The sequence below is a fragment of the Somniosus microcephalus genome, chromosome 16 (genome assembly GCF_052327205.1).
Source record: "Somniosus microcephalus isolate GS21.2 chromosome 16, FLI_Smic_1.0, whole genome shotgun sequence".
Lineage (NCBI taxonomy): Eukaryota > Metazoa > Chordata > Chondrichthyes > Squaliformes > Somniosidae > Somniosus > Somniosus microcephalus.
In genome coordinates, this window is record NC_141002.1 from 23,970,239 (window position 1) to 23,992,599 (window position 22,361).

General features: G+C 43.2%; 1 protein-coding gene across 2 annotated transcripts in view; it reads right to left on the reverse strand.

The window, feature by feature from the left end:
• Positions 1–22,361, reverse strand: part of LOC147106016 (glucoside xylosyltransferase 1-like) — a 68,939-nt gene that overhangs the window by 18,401 nt on the left and 28,177 nt on the right. The window contains exons 2-4 of one of the 2 annotated variants that reach the window (XM_086008683.1): positions 14,785–14,877; positions 1,516–1,711; positions 908–1,039 (exon numbers count right to left, since the gene is read on the reverse strand). In XM_086008683.1, coding sequence (XP_085864809.1) covers positions 908–1,039; positions 1,516–1,711; positions 14,785–14,877 — 421 coding nt within the window. The remainder of the gene's footprint in view (positions 1–907; positions 1,040–1,515; positions 1,712–14,784; positions 14,878–22,361) is intronic. The other variant, XM_086008684.1, reaches the window with a different exon arrangement.

Below are 22,361 nucleotides of genomic sequence, written 5' to 3' on the forward strand. Positions count from 1 at the left end.
TCTGACTGGTTTAAGAATTAACCTAAAGGGCTTGGTTATAGAAAACATTGTTTCAGCTTAAGGAAAAGTGAACTTTTGTTTCATGTTGGGGCCCTTTTTTGCAGTGTGGGAGCAGAGGGATAACCAAAGCTGTTCACACAACCCAACAGTGCTGTATTCCAATAGCAAAAACAACACTAGAAGGCACCGCCCACCATGTAATTTGTAGCAGAACAGTTAATCTGCCATCTCAACTCCAGCACTGTGTGCAGAATGCTGAGTGAAGGCAATGAGTAATTTCCACTAGTGTGATACCAAAGTAGTTTCAACTGATTTTCCTCAACTTGATATTTTGACTAGGAGTATGAACAGATAAATAACTACTTTCCTGAGGCCAACCGCAGCCTATTTTGTGGCAGAGTACCTCACGAATTACCTGACTGAACTGCTGTCCATGACAAAGCCTCCCTAGCTTTAATGCTGCAATTGTTTTTCAGTTCAGAAACAGGAGCCAGCTCGAAATATGTTTTATATATAATCTATACCCAAACATAGGTTTCTGGTGTTCAGATTATTTGAGTGGGAAGCCTAATTGAATGCCAAGTCTAACAGAGTGGCCTAATTGTAAAAGGTTCAACAGGAAATATCAAGATGTCCACATTTCTTGAAAAATGACAGTATTAGGATATTCTATAATCATTTTTGTTCTACAGTATCAGAAAAAGCCCCACATTGAGACAGTAGTATCTGAACAAAGAAATATGGTAGCCTCGTCGGCAAAGGCTTGAGGGGCTAAATGGTCTATTCCTGTTCTTATGTTCGCATTCTTAATTACTTTCTTTTGATCATTTTATTAATAGAGAAGTCGTACCAAGTAACATAATTGTTGCAATGGATCTCGATATAAAACATTTAAAATAAATCTTACAGGTAGAAAGAGTCTCTGTGAAGCACAGGGCTTGAACAGTTTCTTCCACAACCCTGCAGTCTCAGCTGGAAATGTTATTGGGTAGATGATGTGACTGAACTTCTGATGAAACGCTTTCTTCCAGGTTTCCAGCTGTGTATAAAATAGAGCTACATCAATAACAGGACGTTCTACCAAAATTATTTTCCAGCAAAGAGCAACCGTAAAATAAAATAAATAAAAGATGCAAGAGGAGCACAACGCTTTGGGGCAATATCTCCTGCCAATCCAATGATCTGTTCTGCGATGGGAAGATACAAGTGGAGTACAGGTATCTTTTCATTCCAGGGTGGGTAGAAAAAAAACGAAGATAGATATTACAGGGCCACTGTTACCTCCCAGCTGTCTGAACAGTGGCATTGGCAGATGCCGGAGAAGAGGTCATCCTCAGTACAGGAGATGTTTAACCCAGCATGATGAGGGAACGGAAGTGAATTTAAAAAATTAAATTATTTTTAAAAGCTTTGAAATTATCAGAAATTCAATATACCCATGGGACACTTATTTTCTCATTTAGACAGGATTATCAAGAAATTTAATAAGTGCAAATATCAAATACAGGGACATACTGAGCTATTGAATTTATCATGGAGTTCATCCTCTGCAAATATGTGGAAATGAAGTGGTTTCTGACTAAATAAAATTGCAGACTTCAGCATAGTTAGAGTTTCTTCCAGTCTTTCTCCACAAGCTACCACCGCCAGATGCATCCTCCCTGATGAGTTTTCTGATGAGTCTGAAGGGCCCTGTCTTCCTACTTCATGCCTGTGGAATTAATCATACCAAGATTTTGTTAAAAATATATCTTGGACACTGGAGAGTTTAGATCCAATGTGCTCCCTGTCAAAACAATCTTAAACCCATGTAGCTTCTACTTAAAAATGAGTTTCTCTCTCAGTGCATTGATGTGGAATGAATTTCCAGGTCCCAACACGAAACAAAGGGGGTAGTTTCACCTTCACTGCTGGGCAGTAATCTGGTGAAGCAGATCTCCCACCCATTGTAGAACCCGCCGATTTTTTATTTTGATTGATTTTAATGGGATGAAATTCAGGTGGATTCTACAACAGGCAGGAGATTACTGACCAGGTGCTGAAGGTGAAAATTACCCTCTTAAACTCTTTCAAACAATTTAAATTTTTACAAAAGGAAACATATAATTGGGGAATCTAATGGAAGTTTCAATCTACAGTGCTCTCTGGAATCTGAACACCTGTAGTCTATGCATTTCACTTTTCTTCACACTTCACATCTAAAGCCTGAATGATCAACTAATCTTTAGTATGTCTCAATGTCTTGTACAATCTCTTCTCCAAATTAGACTCTTCCAAGGGTACACCAAATTTCCCCAGTACTATTAAAATTAATTTTAACTGCACTAACAGACAATTTAAGAAAATTTGAACATTAAGAAAATAATTATCAGTTTTGGTCAATATTGTCCCTGCCACAAACTATAGCCACGGCAACATTTCCCCAAATCAAAATGTGACATCTAGCCCCCTCAGATACCCAATCAGTTTTTTATACTGTCCTTTCACAACTCTTGGACCAAACCTATCCTCTCAGTGTTGGTAACAAATATTGTACAAGAAATGCAGTTTGACCAATCTCAACCCAGTAGGGACGGACTCTCAATATACAAATGTCCATTCTTAGGCAAGTATTGAATTTCCATCTCATTTAGAAAGACTAGTGCAAGAAATGAAAAATAATTCACTCTTCTTACATTTGCTCTCCTGAAGGTGCTGACTCATGCTTGGGCACAGTTCTACGGGTAGTGGCTGCACTCCAGACATTACCCAAGTAGTCATTCTTCATGTGTGCGCCAAGACAGTGTGCATTGGTAGGCTGTTCAACTGTGGAGGGAATCACAGCCCAAGCCTCATCTTGTCCTACCTGAGGTCCAGACACATGCACTTTCCAAAAGAATTTGCTGGATAGTGATCAGGAAGCCTAGCTGATATGATATTCCGCTCGCTCACCCAGCAACACTGATGTAAATAGTAGTACTCCTACTGCCAGGCCAAATACTCCTACTGCCAGGCCAATTGAGATCAGCTCAGTCAGCACGAGCCAGGGATTGAACCGGAGCCCTTCATGATCTGTATAGCTTAGCTACTCCTCGAGTCACTGAAGGAATAAAACAAGCAGTGACATCCTCACCTAGGTGAGCACACAATTCAACTCTTGCCCTCACACCACCAAAAAAAGTAAATAAAAATGGTTCTTGTGTCACATCTATACCGTTGACCTATTTCATCTTCTGACTAGGTCAACAATCCAATATCAGTTTCAAATGGGGACGTGTGCCCTTCTTCACCCACATCCATTTTCACAACTGAGCTGCGAATCTGGGATAGCCCCGGAGGTGTTGCAACTAAGTGGAATAGCAAACTGTCCTTTAAACCCCAACTCTGCCAATTATGAAATACATTAGTGGTCAACAAATTCCTAATGGAAGAATCTACAGAATAAATTGCCACTAATCTGGTAATAAGGCTGGCTGGTATTGAAGATTCACACTTGTGAGGTAGAGATGCTCTTCTGCGGTTGGGTTACAGTTGCAGGACCTTTTACTCGGCACCTGGTCAACACTGTACCCAAGCCAGAAGTGCTATGTGGTGTGCTCAGTACTGCTGTGTAAGCAATCCAAGAAAATTAAAGCATAATCTACTGTCCTGCAGCGGGTAGTCAAAACTGCCCAACGCATTACCGGCACCCGACCATAGAGCACATATACCGAAAACGCTGTTTACGGAGGTCACGGACCATCATCAAAGACCCTACCCACCCCAGCCACAGTCTGTTCGCCCTCCTGCCATCTGGGAGACGCTACAGATGCATTCGCACCCGTACGACCAGATTTAGGAACAGCTTCTTTCCCAGGGCTGTCATCCTACTGAACTCCACAAATAAACTCTAAAGCCTGCACATCTGCCAATGCACTTTATTATGGTTATGTTTATGTTAATGTATTACAAGCCAAATGTATGTTGAATGTTTAAATGTCTTAATCTAAATGTACACTCTCGGGAGCCGCAAGCCTACATTTCGTTGTACTGCACTTGTGCACTAACAATGACAATAAAGTTGATGATGATTATGATATTCCTTTATAATTATGATGATGTTCGCTGGATATTACCAAAACAAGATTCAAACTTAATCCTCTAGCTTATGTTATATTTCGGGATTTTTGAGCATGGGTTTAGGAGGGACTTCAGATTAATTTATAAACTGATAGTAAATTACATTCAGCATACAAAGGGTTAAATGCATAGCGCACACAAGCTTTTGGGAATGTGGATTGGATCTAGATGAATCGACTGGAAGGGAGGCTCCCCACATCCTGCATCAGCTTAAGACAATGGAGGTTTATTACGACATTCCATTAACATTCACAGGAGGCCAGTACTTATTTTAATTGGTAGCTCAACTGGACAATCTCCAAGCACAGAAAACTGGGGGCAGGTTAGAGATCAAGTCATTGTCTTCCTGTTGAACTGAGACAAAAGCTGTCTGTGGGAATCTGGAGCAGAAGTCAAATGCAGAAGGTAAGAACACCCTTAACAATAGCACCAACTAGTTTCAGAGAATTGACAGTCAGAAAAGTGAATTTAGCCCACGAACAGGGATAGTGTGGCATGCTTCATTTTCTTTGTCCCAAGGAGCACTAAGAAATGAATTACAATTCAGTGTAAACCTTAATTTGTTTACATATTTCATGTAAAATATGTCAGTTTGTTGGTTTACAATTGGACTCCGCTCACCAGAACATGCATCAGTCCACCTTCTGAAATACATGAGGAGGACATGTTGGGAGTGCAAGAGATCTCAGTATCCAGTTCGCACAACAGAGGGTTTCACTGTTACAACCCCAAGGTCATGCTATCATATGACTAGATACTGGGTCGTAAAAGGTAAACCACTGACCGTATGGACACAAAGTTCACTTGGGAGAGACCCTAAACCGGAGAAAACATCTAGTGCAAGATCTGAAATTTGTTACAATAACCTACTCTCCCATGTGCATACTCCATTACAATTATTATTCATTGTATATAACCAAAATGACATGCACACTCGGGTGTACCGGTTGAAAAGACAATGCTCTATCCTCTCTGAAGACAAACTCTACAATAGGATCTCCGCTTGATCAATGCTGGAAATATCAGCCAGTATAGAATTGATAAACAAAAGGCTTAAGAACCAGGACTTTTGATATTCATTGAAACTAATGGAACTGTCAAGCCTACCAACTGTGAAGCATGGCAAATAATTGTAACTTGGATGTTGTGTATATCAAAAGGTAACTGGTCTGTGCTAACTGGTGGGAATATCCATATATAAGGGTATCAGATGTGAGACTGCACACCATCCATCAGATTTATGACAGCTGGGCAAAGGGGACGTATCCACCACACCAGGTTAAAAGGAGTTTACAGTGCAAGCAACACCATTAGCTCAACTCAGCCTGTGATTGGATAATGTCTGACTACATGGTTTACGGGCTCCATTAGATGGCTGTACAGAGCTGCTCTGGAATCACAATGCAGCTACTTTTAATCATGCCTCAATTTTGTCTTTTTCAATTGATTACATGGAGATGAATCAACTGCATTTAGGATTTAGTCTCAACTATTAGACAAACACAAATTGAATGCAAGGAACACTGCTGCTAATTGCTGTACCTTCATATTTTTCAAAGTCATCCTTCAGTGTTTTTGACAAGACATCTTGAATTGAAATTTCTATAGTGCGCTGCAATACCACCACAAATAATTTTTTTTTTTTTTTTTTTTTTAAACTGCACCTTGTCACCTATTTATGACAATACAAAACTATTTAAATTGAAATGTTTTTAAATATAAAACTGAAGTGTGGGAGCCTTTTTAAAAAATCAGTATCAATTGCAATCCATTAATGATACAGTAGAGGGCACTACACATCCAAAATAGAAAGGGTAGATCATCCCTCAAAAAACAACTGGCCTGCCTGCAAGATATTAAATTATCATTTAAATTCTGCACACTTAATTACAAACATCAAAGGCAAATATTTTGATTCAACTGGTTTGGATAATGCACTGTAGCATATAGTGCATCAAGGATTTTGTTAATCAGTAACTCAGAACTAAGATCCACCCAAGGGTCCCGTAAGGAGATGTGACAAGTATTATACAAGCCCCTTACCTGTATTTTAAATAGTTCACCGGAGTTGGAGGAGGTTAATGTAGCTCCAATTTTAAAAAGGGGGATAAGGCACAACCAAGTAACCATTTGCCCATTAGCTTGATGTCAGTAATAGATAAAATGCTCTAGGGCATTATTAGGGATGTACTATATGACGGAGGATATTTGAAGGAGTCACCAGGTTAGTGGATAAGGGTAACCCAATAGACATTGATAAGATACCACACAAGAGATTGCTCTACAAGATAGAATCTTATTTCCTACATTACAACAGTGACTACACTTCAAAAAGTGCTTCATTGGCTGTACAGCGCTTTGGGACGTCTGGTGGTCGTGAAAGGCGCTATATAAATGCAAGTCTTTCTTTTTGAATGGTGGCAATCTGCTGCGGTGGATTCAGAATTGGCTGCATGCCCGTAGGGAGACAGTGGTCGTCAAGGGATTTGGATCTGGTTAGAGACTGGTTATCAGTGGGCGCCTGCAAGGATCGGTGTTAGGAATTTACTATTTACATTAATGAACTAGTTTGTACAATGATATACATTTCTTCCTTTATTCTTTAATTGCATTTGTAGGGAACCGGGAAATGATTATTCTAAATTGATTAAGTTAAAATGAAAACTGTGCTTTCTTTTGAGACTCTCAGGTGAGAACAGTTACACTGTCTGTGAGAACACAAGCCAAATGGTTTGATCTGTTAATTGATCAGATACCATATTTGCATGGTGAAACTTTGGGGGAAAACGGGCACATTTGTAACGGATGGAATGTTAAAATGTTAAAAACCTGAATCCCGTCCCCAACCCGCCCACTTCTTGTTTTAACGGAGGTGGGATACCAACCAGCTCCCAGGAGTCGGGTTGGCAATTTAAATATAAAATGAGGCTGCTGCCTCAAATGAACCACCAATTTTAAATTTAACCCTGGCCTGCTGAATTTGAGAGCCTTGGGAAACCCGGTGGCTAAACAGAGGCGAGGACTGCTGGATCCAGGAGGTAAGTGCCTTTCCAATTACCTGCTGGATCCAAATTATCTGCTTCACCCACCCCTTGCAATTGGACACCTCCCGACCAATGTTCCCGGCCGCACAGCGTTCTGCAGGTCCTGCGCAGCCAGTGAGCCGGCTTTTCAATAGAAAAACCGCACACGTGGTTCCCTATGGAAGATGACTTTGTGCAGAACACAAATAGAGTACTGGGAAGCAGCCCAAATTGTCATGGTACCATTATACTAAATAAGTCTGGTGACAACACTAGTTGATGTATGCTTGTATCAAACAGCAGAATGCAACATAAATATTCTTGTGGACAAGACCAATTCTACTAAATGGTTATACATGGAGGCTACCTACCTTTATTCAATTAAATACCCTACAGCCACCACCACTTTTTGCCCTTAATTTTCTTTTCTCTTTTTATTTCATTTATTCTTCCTTAGTAATTTCTATTTCCCAAATTCTTCTTCCAATAGTTTTTTTCAAGGAAGCTTTTACTTCCCAATTCTTTGCATTTTGGGGGTGTGGAGTTGGAAATAGGCAGTGAGGGCACATTCCATTTTTCTTTTTAAAACTGTTTTCTACCGCTCTGCGCTACTGTTATGAAGAATTTTGCCCAAATGCAGTCAAGAGCAAAGTGATTCCACAACCAACAGATGAGATCAAAGTTCTGCCACATTCAGTCGTGAATACTGGTGGACAATTAAAAAACTAATGGGAGGAGGTGGCTCTATGAACATCCCCATCCATCCTCAATGATGGCGGAGCCCAGCATGCAAGTGCAAAAGACAAGGCCGACGTGTTCGCAAACCTCTTCAGCCAGAGGTGCCGAGTGGATGATCCATCTCGGCCTCCTCCGGAGGTTCCCACCATCACAGATGCCAGTCTTCAGCCAATTCAATTCACTCCACATGATATCAAGAAACAGTTATGCGCACTGGATACAGCAAAGGGCCCCAACAACATCCCAACTAATAGTGCTGAAGACTCGTACTCCAGAACGAGCTGCGTCTAGCCAAGCTGTTCCAATACGGCTACAACACTGGCATCTACATGACAAAGTAGAAAATTGTCCAGGTATGTTCTGTCCACAAAAAGCAGGACAAATCCAATCCAGCCAATTACCGTCCCATCAGTCTATTCTCAATGATCAGCAAAGTGATGGAAGGTGTCATCGACAGTGCTATCAAGCAGCACTTACCAATAACCTGCTCACTAATGCCCAGTTTGGGTTCTGCCAGGTTCAATCAGCTCCAGACCTCATTACAATCTTGGCCCAAACATGGAGAAAAGAGCTTAATTCTAGACATGGGGATGGGGGCGGGGGGGGGGGGGGAAAAGAGAGAGTGACTGCCCTTGACATCAAGGCAGCATTTGACCAAGTGTGGCATCAAGGAACCCTCGTAAAATTGAAGTCAATGGGGATCAGGGAGAAAACTCTTCACTGGCTGGAGTCATAACTAGTACAAAGGTTGCGGTTGTTGGAGACCAATCATCTCAGCCCCAGGACATCGCTGCAGGAGTTCTTCAGGACAGTGACCTAGGCCGAACCATCTTCAGCTGCTTCATCAATGATCTTCCCTCCATCATAAGGTCAGAAGTGGGGATGTTCACTGATGATTGCACAGTGTTCAGTTCCATTGACAATTCATCAGATAATGAAGCAGTCTGTGCTGATATGGAGCAAGGCCCGAATAACATCTCCCACCATCAACATCCCAGGGTCACCATTGACCAGAAACTTAACTGGACCAGCCACATAAATACTGTGGCTATCACAGTAAGTCAGAGGCTGGGTATTCTATGGCAAGTGACTCACCTCCTGACTCCCCAAAGCCTTTCCACCACCTACAAGTCAGGAGTGTGATGGAATACTCTCCAGTTGCCTGGATGAGTGCAGCTCCAACAACACTCAAGAAGCTCGACACCATCCAGGACAAAGCAGCCCGCTTGATTGGCACCCCATCCACCATCACCTTAAACATTCACTCCCTCCACCACTGGTGTACCGAGGCTGCAGTGTGTACCATCTACAAGATGCACTGCAGCAACTCACCAAGGCTTCTTCAACAGCACCTCCCAAACCTGCAACTTCTACCACCTAGAAGGACAAGGGCAGCAGGCGCACGGTATCACCAACACCAAGTTCCCCTGCAAGTCACACACCATCCTGGCTTGGAAATATATCCCCATTCCTTCATTGTCAAAGGGTTAAAATCTTGAAGCTCCCTACTTAGCAGCACTGTGGTAGTATCTTCACCACATGAACTGCAGCGGTTTAAGGTGGCGGCTCACCACCACCACAAGGGCAATTAGGATGGACAATAAATGCTGGCCTTGCCGGCGACACCCACATCCTGTGAATGAATGTAAAAAAAATGCAGAGACCAGGCAGGCAACTTGCTCCCAAGGCTCCAATGTCACTTACCTCGTTGTCAGGACTTGTAAGAACATAAGAAATAGGAGCAGGAGTAGGCCAATCGGCCCCTCGAGCCTGCTCCACCATTCAATAAGATCATGGCTGATCTGATCCTAACCTCAAAACCTAACAACAGCTCACCGATAGCGCCACACCAATTATTTCTTATTGTTCTAATGAACTGTAAACCCTTTTATGTTAGCTTTTTGTCACGACAACCATCATCAGTCATGTCATTATGTTCTACTGGCTGTCCATTTCATGAAATTAAGAAAGCAGCAACTTCGAGTGGTCACAATATATACAGCTCAAATTGATACATTTGAAGCTGATTTAAAGAACATGTCAAAAATTTGAGGATGGTGCTGTTATCTGCTTAAGTCTAAACTTGAAAGCTGACTAACTACTTTACAAAATAAAAGCTTTTTTATAGCCAAATTAGAGTAACTAAATTATTTTAAAATATGGGTGCAGACAATCATGAGGGCATCACTGGATGCAGAGATGATCCCAGAGATTCTTTCCTTATTCTTTAAGTAACCATATGCAAAAGGGTTTAAATCTAATTCAGACAACTACAAATACAGTACCTCAGCTTTAGATCAATAACTGGTAAGATAACAGCCAACAAGGCTTCAAGGGTTGCCTGACTAAGCTCAGACATTTTGGAGAAATTGGTATCCCAAGTGGACTGTGGAAAACCACATGACAGGGTGTACAGAACTTTCCAGACACACTTTGATAAAGTTCCCCACAAAAGACTACTGTAGAAGCTGAAAGCAGAGGACATGGAAAAGAAAACCTACAAAAGGGGTAAGAAATTGGCTGAAGGAAAGGAAGCAGTGGATACTTGATGTAGAAGTTGTGAGACAGGAGAGAAGCAGTATTGAAAGGAGTGCCCAGAGAGAAAAGTACTGCGGTCCCTGTCTCTACTACAACAACTTGGATTCAGAAACTCAATTGAAATTGCTTAAATTAGGTGAAACTGAACAAAGAGTAGTTGCCACCGCTCCCACCACAAACATTTATAGCACATTTAAAGTAGTAAAGCATGCCAAGACGCTTCATAGCAGCGTTATCCAACAAAATTTGACACTGAGCTACATAAGGAGATTTAGGGTACAGCTTGGTCAAAGGGGTAGGTTTTATTGAGCGTCTTAAAGGAGGAAAGAGATGTGGCACGGCAGAGAGGTTTAGGGAGGGAATTCCAGAGCTTTGGGCCTTGGCAGTTGAAGGCATGGCTGTCAATGGTGGAGCGATTATAATCCGGGATGCTCAAGAGGCCAGAATTGGAGGAACACAGATATCTCAGAGGGTTGTAGGGCTGGAGGAGATTTCGGAAATGGGGAGGGGCGGTGCCATGGAGGGATTTGAAAACAAGGATGAGAATTTTAAAATAGAGGCGTTGCTCAACAGCGAGCACAGGGGTGATAGGTGAATGGGACTTGGAGAGAGTTAGGACATGGGCAGAGTTTTGGATGCCCTCATGTTTATGGAGGGTAGAAGAGTTAGCCAAAATATATAAATTGGTGAAGCAGTGCCAGATACAGACACAAGTACAAGGTACTTATACTGAAGGAAAAAATGGGAGTCATATTTCTATTATGATTGGTATAGAACTAGAAAAAGATAGCACTGAAAGGGAGAATAGACTCGGAAAGAAACTTGTCAAATTACTGTGCAACAGTAATAAACAAAGCATTACTGCAAAGTCAGTAAAGTACAAGTTGGAGGATATCATGCTAAAAACTGCATGGTGCACTAGTCAGTCAGCACTTTAAATGTTGTGTCCAGATTTGGTCACCAATACAAGAGGGAAGTATTCAGGTCATTGAGGCAATGCAGAGAAGAGCCACGAGGCTGATCCCTAGTATCAGGTGATTGGTTTATGGAGAAGACTGGAGAAACTGGGGCACTTTTACCTTGAAAGGACATGACTGAGAGGGGACTTAGAGATATTAAGTGTTATTGTAGATAAGGCTAACTCCAAAGCACTACTTCAAGGCAAACCGAAACAGAGCAAAAGAATACAGGCCAAAACTGGTGAACGGTCAACTAATAACTGGTGTCACAACAACAACTCACATTTATACAGCACCTTTAACATAGTAAAATGTCCCAAAGCGCTTCACAGGAGCGTTATCAAACAAAATTTGACAGAGCCTTATGGAGTTATTAGGACAGGTGACCCAAAAGCTTGGTCAAAGAGGTAGATTTTAAAGGAGCGCCTTAAAAGGAGGAGAGGTAGAGAGGCGCAGAGGTTTAGGGAGGAAATTCCAGAGCTTAGGGCCCAGGCAGCTGAAGGCATGGCCGCCAATGGTAGAATGGTCAAAATCAGGGAATGTAGGTTCGTGAGCACAGGGGCGATGGGCGAACGGGACTTGATGCGAGTTAGGATACCTGCAGCATAGAAGAATCATTGGGAATGATCTTCCGGGTAGGACAGTGGAAGCAAAAGCTTTAGATTCATTACAGACGTAGCTCAATGACTTGATGGGAAGACAAAGTTATCTTCTCTAGATAATAAACCAAGAGGATCTCTTCATCTGAATTTCTCTCATGATTGCCCAAGAGATTCCAACACTTCATCTGTGCAGAACTTAAAGGTGCAACCACACAAGTTTATCATTGGTTTGCAGTGGTTTTGACTTTACACCAACACGAAGTTCGTGTAGCATAAATGAGATGTTAAAGCCCACGCTGACTCTGAAGCAAACCAGAACAAGACCCCTTCCCTCCGGGTAGTTCAGGTAGTCTTGCACTGCTTCGCTCTGGTGTCAGGCTGCATTTACACTACAACAGTTGTAATGTAACCTAAATGATTGGTGAGTACAAAGACTGATTTCTACTGATCCAGGGTGCATTTACTGTTTCTAAACCTTGAAGTCTGTCACACAACTCAATTATCTAAAGAAAGAACTTGTACTTGTATAGCACCTCTCATGTCCTAAAGTGCTTCACAGCTAATGGATTACTTTTGAAGTGTAGTCATGGTTTTGTACACAAACGCGCCAGTCAATTTAAGCACAGCAAGGTCCCACACAGCAATGAGAAATTACAAATTAATTTGTTCTTTTACATCAAAAGTTATCCAAAAGCAGAAATCCTAAATAGAGGGATAAATGTTGGCCAGGACACAGAGAAGTCCCTTGCTCTTCTTTGAATAGTGCTGTGGGATCTTTTATATCCACCTCAGCAGGCAGACAAGGCCACGGTTTAATGTCTAAAAGAGGGCCCTTCTGACAATGCATAGACAGGCTGGTGGAATGGGCAGACACGTGGCAGATTAAATTTAATGCAGAAAAGTGCAAAGCGATACATTTTGGTAGAAAGAATGAGGAGAGGAAATATAAACTAAAGGGTACAATCCTAAAGGGGGTGCATGAACAGAGAGACCTAGGGGTATGTGTGCACAAATTGTTGAAGGTGGCAGGGCAGGCTGAGAAAGCGGTTAAAAAAGCTTACGGGATCCTGGGCTTCATGAATAGAGGTATAGAGTACAAAAGCATGGAAATTATGATGAGCCTGTATAAAACACTGGTTCGGCCCCAACTGGAGTATTGTGTCCAATTCTGGGCACCGCACTTTAGGAAGGATGTGAAGGCCTTAGAGAGAGTGCAGAAAAGATTTACAAGAATTATTCCAGGGATGAGGGACTTCAGTTACATGGATAGACTGGAGAAGCTGGAGTTGTTCTTAGAGCAGAGAAGGTTGAGAGGAGATTTAATAGATGTGTTCAAAATCATGAGGGGTCTGGACAGAGTAGATAGAAAGTGTTCCCATTGGCAGAAGGGTCGAGAACCAGAGGACACAGATTTAAGGTGATTTAAGGTGAAGAACCAAAGGCAACATAAGAAAAAACTTTTTTACACAGTGAGCGGTTAGGATCTGGCTGCCTGAAAGGGTGGTGGAGGCAGACTCAATCACGGCTTTCAAAAAGAATTGCAAGGCTACGGGGAAAGGGACTAGCTAAAGTGCACTTGCAGAGAGCTGGCATGGGCTCGGCAGGCCAAATGGCCTTCTTCCGTGCTGTAACCATGCTATGATTCTAATCCCTTAATATTGCACTGAAGTGTCAGCCTAGATGTAGGAATTCTGCTCTTGGATAACTTTTGATGCAAAAAATGTTTTCCACCCTTATACCGTGCCTGCTACATCACTTTGCCTCTCATTAGCACTATTGCTGCTCACTCTCTTATCAGGGCTCTGCCTTCCTCAAAATTAGTGAAATCACATTATACTGTTCTGTGATCAGATGAACCCTGGCTGATTTCTCCCCCCTCTCTAACCTGGGGTTGCTGAGTCCAAATGTAGAAATCTGGCTGTGTTCAACAAACTCAGATTAAGGACAAGGAGTAAGTCTAGGCCCTTCCCTGGCTGGCTCAGCTACTCAATGGACAAATTCATTGAGCCATTGGAAGGGCCTTATCTGGTGGTCATTTAGTTCTCATCATGTGTTAAGCCCCAGCTAAGATTCCTGAAACTACTGATTAGATGTAGGAAGCTAAGAAAGTTTGAGTGGTAAAATAAAACTATGACTATATCTATTCACACACCAGCCACAAATCAAACCATGTTAAATTCAACTCGGGAGTATCTGAACCAAAGTGGATTCCTGAAAATTGCCCATGACTGTTCATGCGCTAATGATTTAAATATCAGGAAATAGTAAGGCTTAGAAATGGGAGTTTTCAGTCTCCCATGAGCACAAAACTCTCAAATATTCATAGTGGGATAAAACTGCAGTCTGTCGCTAGAAAACAAGATGGGGCTTAAACCGGCATTTCACTGTTCTGTTTTACAATTTATGCTTGTGATCTCTTATTAATATTGTTGTTGTTCAATGCACAGATTCAGACAGTGGATGTAAAAAAACACTTTGAACTTTATGTACAAGGAATAAAGACTAAGGAGACAGGTGTACAATCTGCAGCATGGCTGCAATCATGCTGCTCAATTGTTCTAAGCATATGAAATATACCTGTGTTACATACACCACATCTCAGTCATTCAATACATTCAGTATGTCTGCCACTCCACACGCAAGCACTTGTTTGCATCCATGTGTATAGGAATACAGTCATTTGTATTAGAACTATCAGTGTGTAACTCTTTTCTGCTTGTTTTCCAAATTTAAGCACTTTTTTCCACAACACTACAAACACTAATCTGATGAAAACCGGAGCATACAAGTTAGACTGTTCTGTATACAAATTACAAGGCAGCCTACCTAAATGCAGATTCCCAAAAGCAGTTCACTGCACAAACACCAGTGGGCAGCATCCAATATGGATTCCAGAAAGACACAGAAACATCTTTACACCTGATTGAATAAAAACAAAGTAGGCTATGTATGAAAAATAACTCATACTTTTCTTAAGCAAAGTAAAATAAAATTAGCAAGCATTAAAGGAAACCATGAAAAGTGCTACTGAATTCAGTTTACATATTATATATTGTCAATAAAACATCATGACCCTAAAATTATGCTGTAGAATAATAGTTTATTGAAGCTTAACACATTTGTCTGAAATTACAGTGTTGAAATAGCAGAGAATTTCAAACAAGTTAAGCTTAAATTAAAGGGTCTATATTTTTGTATTCCAAAGTTCCTCACTGAATATTTCGGGTTTATGCCATTTGGACAAGGACTATTACAAGTGTAAAGGATGCTTTAAACCCTCTTCTGAGAGGACCAGATGCTGTCTTGGAAACGCCCTCTTTTTTAAATAGGTGATGAACTCAATTCACAAAGTTGGCATGACTGAAAATAGAACATGTTGCAGGCATGTGGCATGAGTCTATGAGTAGGTTTTATACACCATGCTCTACTAAAGGATACCCAAAATATTTCTTTAAAGAAGCAGATACGTGCAGGGACCACAAGTGGCTGGGATGATTGACCACACTCTATCTCGTCAGGATAGTACAGGCCAGAGCTTGGATAATTCTTCAAGAATGGGGTGAAAATTAGGAGCCTCAGCACTTCAAGCTTGGGTAGAGAAAAATGTGATGGGGACTCGCATATAAAGAAAATAATTGCTTGGAAAACATACTTGTGTAACGGTACTCAGCATCAGTCACCTTAGGAAAGTAGGGGGGAAAATTTCTCAAATGCTGTTCAACATTTTGTCTTCATAAATCAAGACAAAGCTAAACCTTAAGTGGAACAATGCAAGTCTCTGCTGTTGCATGCTCAACTTTAAGCCAGTTTGGGATCGCAAATATTACTCACCGTTACGAAACAGTTATAAAAACTACAGGGGAAAGTAGAATCAATAGAAATTTCAGCAAAGATGGTGGTCATTCGGCCATTGTGTCTGTGCCAGTACCAGCTCCAAATTAAAGTTATCTACTTTATCCCAAATCCCTGCTCTCCAACAGAATCCTTCACAAAGGCTTAGCTTGAGGTTGCCAGCACCCCTGCCCTACAGTTGGCTACCTACCAACAGAATCTGAGATTCTACCCCAAATACACAGCAGCATTACTAGCATCCCTTCCCACCATGTTCCAGACACAGTGGCCACTTCTAACTTACCCACCCATCTGAATCCTGATGCTGCTGTTTCTACCTACTACCCAAGTCCCCGTCTTCTGCTGCTTCCAACTTGAACACTCATCTAAGCCCCAATGCTGTTGTCTCTAACCATCCATACTTAAAGAGCTCTAAAAACAGAAGAATAAGAAGGGGAAAAAAGTAAAAGAGCAGTGGCTGGAGGAAAGAACCAGTATTGAAGACAGCGAGAGGAAGAAACAGAAATGCATATGGAGACACACAAACAAACATGATTTAAGTGAAGAGAGAGAGTGCGAAGTGAAGGAGGAGAGACACAGAAACAGAGGAGAAAGCAATTTATAGTTCAACTTTAGTACTGTATCAGGACAAGGTATAGTGTAAATGCACCATTAATCAGACACTGCTCACTCACTGGTTGTATCACAAGGATCTGACCCACCACTCCAAAAAGGGTGGATATCCCCGACTTAGGATACTGTACTTACAATCAGACAGATCAAAGTTCGTATCAATCCCAGCTGTCAGGTTTTGATCTGGATCCAGGCCCCAGAAGTATAAGGTGCATTCTACTCGATCACATAGTCCCTTTTTTTTGGGGGGGGGGGGGGGGAGAAAGAGAGAAGAGCAGGACAACCATTCATTCATAATTATACTTCATTTGTAGTTACAAATAATACATGATTCAGCTCCCATTTGCGCTATAAACAACAGTATTGCAAAAAACAACATTCTGGATGTGTTTCCAAAAAGCTCAAGAAATAGCTAATCACTTTCCCACAAGTAGAACCCGTAACTATAGTGTCAAAGTGAAACCAGTAATAAATAAAAATAAATTGGCCGCCAAATAGAATTTCATGCACAAATGATGCGGTTTTAACTAGTGCTGGGACTCCTTTGCCTAGCAATTTAAAACTCACCAAATTAAAAATTCATGAAGTTTGTTATGCACATCTTTAAAAATTAAAATCAGTCTTAAAACGCTAGATAAAAAGAACTTCAGCAGGAAGTGTTCGTTTAAACCACTTCAATTGCTGAAAGAGGAACAGGAAGCAGGTGGTAACCAACATTTTTAGCCACTGCTTTCTCCCTTCTGCTGATGAAACTATGCAAGATTATAAACAGGACATTTTAAATTAGCAAAGCAAAAGCAGAGTCACTACTTTAAGAGTAATGTCACTGCATCACAATATTGGAATACATTTTCTTCCTGCAATGACTTCAGCACAATCTGCTCTATTCACTGCAAACAACATCACACTAAAGGTTCTAGCTTCCTCGTAACAATTTCAACTTGTGTTCACAAGAAAAATACAATTTCGACAAGCAGAGTTCTTCTATGAGCTGACACATGAATTCTTAGGTACGTCATGAATAAGATAGCATACTATGGGATGAATAATTACCATTTACTTATACTGCATTGCACTGCAGATCACTTGGGGGGCCCACCATATTCTCCTGTCTACTCTGAAAGGCTGTAAATACCACACAGACAGACGATTACTTTCAGGCTGAACTTAATTCACATAAAGGTTGAGCGTCCTGAATCTGGCAACCTCAGGACCGAGGCCAAGCCGGTTTTCGTGTTTTTCCAGACTTCGGAACGTGTTTCTGATGTCCGAAGTCCGGAAATATTGCAACCTGGGCTCGGGCGTTTCCGGACTTCGGACATCAGAAACACGTTCCGAGTCCGGAAATGCCTGGGCCACTCCGCATAGCGCTGACGGGTTTCTCCGCCCCGCCTTCTGTTAAAGGGGAGGGACGCTGCGAGCTCTGCAGAGCATCCGATGGCCCACACTAGGCCACCAGGGCGGCGTGGTGCCCTGGTGGCCGCAGCCTGGTGGAAACTCTTAGTGGAGCGGTGTAGATTAAGGAGGATAAAACACAACATTAAAGTTTTATTGCATCACTCACATTTTTCATCGGATTTTTCAAAAAAAGTCAACAAAAAAGTTAATGGTGTACAGGTTGAGCGTCCAAAATCCGGAGTTCCAGATTCCAGAACATTTTACGGATTCCGGACGACCCTGCCACCAAATTCCGGAACTCCGGATTTTGGACGCTCAACCTGTACTGATTTACAAAAAAGATATTACACAGAAGAGAGGACATAACAAGTAGTTGAATATTACACTATACATAAACTATTGCAAAACATAAACATTCGGTAATCCATATAGTTCTTTTCAATTGAATCACTGAGATATTGACCTCACATGAAACCCTTTTAGCCCCGGTTAGTTGAGGCATTGCAAAGCAGGGAACTAGTTCCTCAACTGTATGTCTGACTTTATTTAGGTGTTAAGAATATATTTGATCATCAAATGAGTCTGCTTTAACAGTTAAGACGTTACCCTATTCTAACATCGGATAAGGTGTGAACAGTAGTCTACAATCCATCTGATGCCTTGTTTTCTTTTGACATTTGATTCAAAAGGTTGCACATCAAGGGAGCTTTCTCTGTAAACCCAGACTGTGACATCGGCCAGCAACATTAACCCTTCTCATGCCTGACAGACAACTGTTGGAGTTTACAGATCAAATACCCAGTGTCCTTCAAGAAACCACTAATTCAGTTTTCACCTGAAACCAAGCACCTGCTTCTTAACCAATAGACACTTTGTCCAACAAAGAAAAAATGGATAAATCACATGTTGTGCACTGCCCAATCTCCTACCACAGAGGCAAGGGCACCTTTAAGGATACAGCTATCTAAAGCTGATTTTACTTCAGATAAAGTCATATTAAAAAAATGTTCTCCATTTGACACAACATGGATATTCTGCTTTCGTCAACTTTGCTAACCCATCTGTCATGCGATTTTACACCACAAGAATGATGTTTAGTACAAGCCATATGGTAGTGCCCAGAGGATACAAATTATGCTAATAAGCAAACCTATACATGAGTTCTTAGCTCATGGCACTCTTGCCTTACTTCAAGGGGACATAAGTACAATATCAATGAATTTACACATTAAATTTACACTACAGTAAGGATGTCACTTCAAATTATTCAACTGTGGTGGCACCCTTCATGCACTGGAATTCTTAACTCATCACATGTATTGGAAATCTTAAAACTGAAACAGCCCTAATACATAGAATTGCTTTTTTATTTTCCGTGTAAAGCAGGAGGAACCTATCACAAGTACAAATGTCTCACAATTCCACTTTGCTGGTATTTGGGAGCACAGAAAGTCCCAGTAACCAGGTTTCAGACACCACGCAGCACGGTTAGATCCCATGCTGCCTTGTAACACCCTCAGTGACACGTCAAGAGTTTCCATGGCTGGCACCAGATGGGTCTTTCATACGCAAGAACACAAGAAATAGGAGCAGGAGTAAGCCATTGGGCCCTTCAAGCCTGCTCTGCCATTCAATAAGATCATGGCTGATCTTCTATCTCAAAACTCCACCTTCCCGCACTATCCCCATATCCCTTGGTTCCCCGAGTATCCAAAAATCTATCGATCTCTGCCTTAAAGATACTCAACGACTGAGCATCCACAGCCCTCTAGGGTAAAGAATTCCAAAGATTCACAACCCTTTGAGTGAAGAAATTTCTCAGCGCAGTCCTAAATGGCTGACCCTTTATTCTGAGACGGTCACCCCTAGTTCTAGACTCCCCAGCCAGGAGAAACATCCTCCTATCATCTACCCTGTCAAGCCCCTTATGAATTTTATACGTTTCAATGAGATCACCTCTCATTCTTCTAAACTCTAGGAAATATAGGCCTAGTCTACTCAATCCCTCCTCACAGGACAATCATCCCATCCCAGGAATCAGTCTAGTGAACCTTTGCTGCATTCCCTCCAAGGCAAGTGATATACCTATCAATTCCTCCAATAAAAGGCGAAGAGTTACGAAGGTGACTAAAGGTTTTTATTGACTAAATAACAGAGCCCACTCTCGTGGGTGATCCGATCCAAGCAGGAGGAATACCAGCCAGTCGCTCACCTTTATACCTGGCCTGGTGGGTGGAGCCAAGGCGGAGTCGGCAGTGGTCATCCCAGGTATAGCAGTGTGGCAAGAGGCGACCTCGTACCGTGATACAATAGTGGTCAGTGATACAGTTATAACGAACAGTGGTGAACAGTGCTAACTACTAACAGTGATACAATAGTGAACGTGGTTTACCACATTCACCCCTTGTTTAGAATTAAGTCCGGCGGGGTGAAGTGTACTACCAATTCTGGTAGGTCAGTCTGTCCGGAGGCTTCGTAAGCCTCTCCGATCGCCGCAGCGGTGGTGTTGCCTTATCCGGTGCTGGTGCCTTATCCGGTGTTGATGCTGGTGTTTGCGTGGTCGGCGAGGGCTCGTGGGGTTCCGGCATGCCGTCTACCTGGACTGAGGTAGGGGGGGGGTGGTGGCGGTGTTTCCGGATCGGCTGAGGGTGCGAGGTCTCGTAGGGAGACAGTGTCCTCCCGCCCGTCTGGGTACGCCACGTAGGCGTACTGGGGGTTGGCGTGCAGGAGGTTCACCCTCTCGACCAGGGGGTCCGTTTTATGGGTCCTCACGTGTTTCCGCAGCCAGACCGGCCCCGGGGCGGTCAGCCAGGTTGGTAGAGTGGTTCCCGTAGTCGACTTCCTGGGGAAAACGAACATTCGTTCATGGGGGGTGGTGTTAGTGGCCGTGCAAAGTAATGACCGGATGGAGTGCAGCGCTGTCGGGAGGACTTCTTGCCAGCGGGAGGTTGGGAGGCCCTTAGACTTTAAGGCTAAGAGGACGGCCTTCCATACCGTCGCGTTCTCTCTTTCCACCTGACCGTTACCTCTGGGGTTGTAGCTGGTGGTCCTGCTTGCTGCAATACCTCTCTCTAGGAGGAATTGCCGGAGTTCCTCGCTCATGAAGGAGGAGCCCCGGTCGCTGTGTATATAGTTCGGGAACCCGAACAAGGCGAAGAGGGCATTCAGGCACTTAATGACCGTGCTACTGGTCATGTCGGGGCAGGGGAAGGCAAAGGGGAAACGGGAGTACTCATCAACGATGTTGAGGAAGTACACATTACGGTCAGAGGACGGGAGGGGCCCCTTAAAGTCGATGCTCAGGCGCTCGAAGGGGCGGGTGGCCTTGATCAGGCTTGCTCGGTCCGGCCTATAGAAGTGCGGTTTGCACTCCGCACAGGTCTGGCAGTTCCTGGTCATGGTCCTGACCTCCTCGATGGAGTAGGTCAGGTTGCGGGCCTTAATGAAATGGTAGAGTCTGGTGACTCCGGGGTGGCAGAGCTGGTCGTGGAGGGTCTGAAGCCTATCGATATGCGCGCTGGCGCATGTCATTCGTGAAAGGGCATCAGGGGATTCGTTCAGCTTGCCTGGCCGGTACAAGATCTCATAATCGTAGGTGGAGAGCTCGATTCTCCATCTCAAAATCTTGTCATTCTTGATTTTGCCCTTCAGCTTGTTATTAAACATGAAAGCCACCGAACGCTGGTCGGTGAGGAGGGTAAATCGTTTGCCTGCCAGGTAGTGCCTCCAGCGCCGTACTGCCTCCACGATCGCCTGGGCCTCTTTCTCGACCGACGAATGTCGGATCTCGGGGCCCTGTAGGGTCCTTGAGAAGAAGGCCACTGGCCTCCCCTCCTGGTTTAGGGTGGCGGCTAAGGCGAAGTCGGATGCGTCGCTCTCCACCTGAAAGGGGATGGACTCGTCCACTGCGTGCATCGTGGCCTTGGCTATGTCTCCCTTAATGAGGGAGAAGGCCGCGCACGCCTCCTCCGTGAGGGGGAAGGAAGTGGCTTTCAGGAGGGGTCTGGCTTTGTCCGCGTAATTGGGTACCCATTGGGCATAGTAGGCGAAAAGCCCCAGGGTTCTCCTAAGTGCTTTAGGGCAGTGGGGGAGGGGTAGCTCCATGAGGGGGCGCATTCTTTCTGGGTCGGGGCCGATGATTCCGTTCTCCACTACGCAGCCGAGGATGGCAAGGCGCGTGGTGTTAAACACGCATTTCTCCTTATTGTAGGTGAGGTTCAGCCGTTGGGCCGTACGGAGGAATTTCTCCAGATTCGCGTCATGTTCCTGCCGGTCGCGGCCGCAGATAGTGACGTTATCTAGGTAGGGGAATGTAGCCTGCAGTTCGTTCTGGTCAACCATCTGGTCCATCTCCCTTTGGAAGACCGAGACCCCATTAGTGACACCGAAGGGGACCCTAAGGAAGTGGTATAGGCGCCCATTCGCCTCGAAGGCGGTATACTGGCGGTCCTCAGGGTGGATAGGGAGTTGGTGGTAGGCCGACTTCAGGTCGATGGTCGAGAATACTTTATACTGTGCAATCTGATTGACCATGTCAGATA